Source organism: Manduca sexta, chromosome 23 (genome assembly GCF_014839805.1).
Source record: "Manduca sexta isolate Smith_Timp_Sample1 chromosome 23, JHU_Msex_v1.0, whole genome shotgun sequence".
In the NCBI taxonomy this organism is placed as follows: domain Eukaryota; kingdom Metazoa; phylum Arthropoda; class Insecta; order Lepidoptera; family Sphingidae; genus Manduca; species Manduca sexta.
Window position 1 is genome coordinate 3,141,188 of NC_051137.1, and position 2,628 is coordinate 3,143,815.

The window sequence follows — 2,628 nt, forward strand, 5'->3', positions numbered from 1 at the left end:
AACTACACTACAAATAGAGGCCAGTAGGGAGACGATCATTATTATTGGGCAAAATATATTTAAACTCGGATACTTAATGCATATTTTGGTAGATTTACCTTCCTTTAACTTATGGGAAACCCTGACGATGACCAAAAGGGCGCATATTATATCCTACCGTAATCCTTATTCGTTTCCTCTAAAGGCAGTCCATATTTTTTTTTTATATTGGATATGGTTAGTATTCTTCACTCCCTATAAACATATGGGGTGCGAAATTTACATAAAATAAAAAAATAAGTAAAAACAATTATTTAACAAGGTGTGTTCCAATAATTAAATAAACTTTGAATTGCTGACATGACTAACAGACGGTAAATTTCTTTGTATATAAAGTGTAATAAATAAATAAATAAATAAATTCTAATCTCCTAAATTAGGGATTGTTAAAAATAGGCATGAGAAAAATGTAGCAAACGTCATGTCAGTAATAATATATTTGAAAGTAATAGTTCTGTTGTCTATTTGATCCCAGGCATTCGAATGTCGAGCTTTGGATTGATAGAAATAGATTGATTCGTCTCGTGTCTAGTGACGAAGATAAATCTCCCTGTTCAATATTAGCTGCATCAATTTATTTCTTATCTGTTTTCTTATGAAATATTTTTGTTACGTAATATTGCAAAGAGAGATGAAGTTGTTAATTTTGATTGAATAGTAAATACTTGATTACGTTTTTTGTGATTTTTAGATTTCTCAGCGCATAGGAGAATACTGGGGGGTGAAAAAAACCCCAGGTTTGATAATTCCGTCGAACGAATTCTAGTGATCCATAAAATTAATGGAAATGTTTCGCTGGTGTGGGTTATATGGGATTATATGTATTAATGTTTGTCATTCCTATTTTATGGATTTACCTATGAAATGAGTTTTTGTTAGTGTACGTTATATTTTCTTACAAATGACTTATGTAAATGTATGAAATTATATAATTTTAACAAAAGGATGTGTAAAAATCAGAGACATATTATAATATTAAGATATAATATTTATTTTAATATAACTCGTGTATGTACAGACTAGTGATAATATTTACATACAAGTCGATCATGAATCGTCGTTGTTTATCGCTAATGTTCTATTTACGGTTTACCAGTAAGAGAGGGGAGCGGAGTAGGCGGAATAGGCCAGGGGAGCTTTAAGGTATTCGTTGTAGTAAGAGGACAGCGCGCCGGAGTACACCGCGGGGGCGAAAGCACGAGCTCCGTATAATGCAGGGGCAGCGTAACTGCGGGCAAGGAAGCTAGGAGCACCAGCCGCGTACAACGCGGGAGCGGCAACAGTCCGGGCAGAGGCAGCGTACACGGCGGGAGCGGCGATCGCGGCGGCGGGAGCGACATACGCGGCAGGAGCTGCAGCGGGGGCGACGTACGCAGCGTGAGCCGCAGCGGGGGCGACGTATGCAGCGGGGGCGGCGGCGGAGGCGACGTAGGCAGCGGGAGCGGCGGCTGGGGCGACGTACGCGGCGGGAGCAGCAGCGACAACACGCGCGGCGGGGGCGGCAGCTACAACGGTGCGAGCGGCGACGACGGCAGGAGCGGCGGCCACGACTGGTGCGGGGGCGGCAGCGACAATAGCGGCGTCTTTGCGGACGACAGCGTTGAATCCGTTGATGTCATCAGCGGCGTAGTCTACGGTGCGCTTGCTGCCGTCAGGCTCGATGAGGGAGTACTGCCCAGAGACAGTGCCGCCGACGCGGGTCTCCACCTGGCTTTTGAAGTCGCCGGTGTTGGGGTCAGCGACATCGTACGAGAAGCTGCTGTAGTCCGTGTCTGCCTTGACTAGGGGAGCATGGACCACGGAGCTGTGAACCACAGCTACCAAAGCGGCGAGCACTACAACGAACTGGAAACAAAATTAATAATTAGAATGCTAGAAAAGATAACTCAAGTAACTGGCAGTAGTGAAGCCACTGAACAAGTAAAATTAACTTGAACCGATAGTGATAATGCAACAATGATTTAAATTAGGCAAAATACGTTGAATATTAGAAAATAGGAGGAATAGAAATCCAACGTATTAAATTTAAATTGATAGATGCTAGTCATAAATAGGTTTCTTAACGTTATTTAATTCAAATATTATATAAATTTATCAATTAATGCAAAAATTATAAACGATTTATACTTCGCACTGTTAGAAGTAATACATTGAGCCACTGATATTATTCCACAAATTATAATCTCAGTCGGTTTATCCCTTAAGAACTAGATAGTAAAATGAGTCACCTTAGCTGCCATTGCGTTTGTTTGAGTTTGTCCACTCGAGGAATGAATATCGATAATGCGGCCTGTGAGCTTTTATACGAAGTTCTATCGCGAGGGCGTGGCGTGCGCCGGCGCATGGACACTGGTTGATCTTTAAAAATATAGTTCCAGAGCTGGGAACTGTGTAATTTGCATTACCTTTTGGTTTAACAGTATCTCGTTCGTATATTAATTAATTAGTTACATGTAGTATTAATGTTTCCTAAAAAGTAATCACTGTAATTTAATTTTATTTATAAATATTATACTCGACACTATGTCATGCATTCTCGTTTTGTACGGAGGATAACAAATACATCCATGTTGGATTAAGGTCTTCGTT

The 2,628-nt window shown here is 40.9% G+C and overlaps 1 protein-coding gene across 1 annotated transcript; it reads right to left on the reverse strand.

Moving 5' to 3' along the window:
• Positions 1-1,006: 1,006 nt before the first annotated feature.
• LOC115443459 (cuticle protein 16.5) lies at positions 1,007-2,362 on the reverse strand. Its single transcript, XM_030168873.2, has 2 exons — positions 2,268-2,362; positions 1,007-1,884 (listed from the first exon to the last, which is right to left on the reverse strand). The coding sequence occupies exons 1-2, from the start codon at positions 2,277-2,279 to the stop codon at positions 1,129-1,131; spliced, it is 768 nt and encodes a 255-aa protein (XP_030024733.2). The 5' UTR covers positions 2,280-2,362; the 3' UTR covers positions 1,007-1,128.
• Positions 2,363-2,628: the final 266 nt, after the last annotated feature.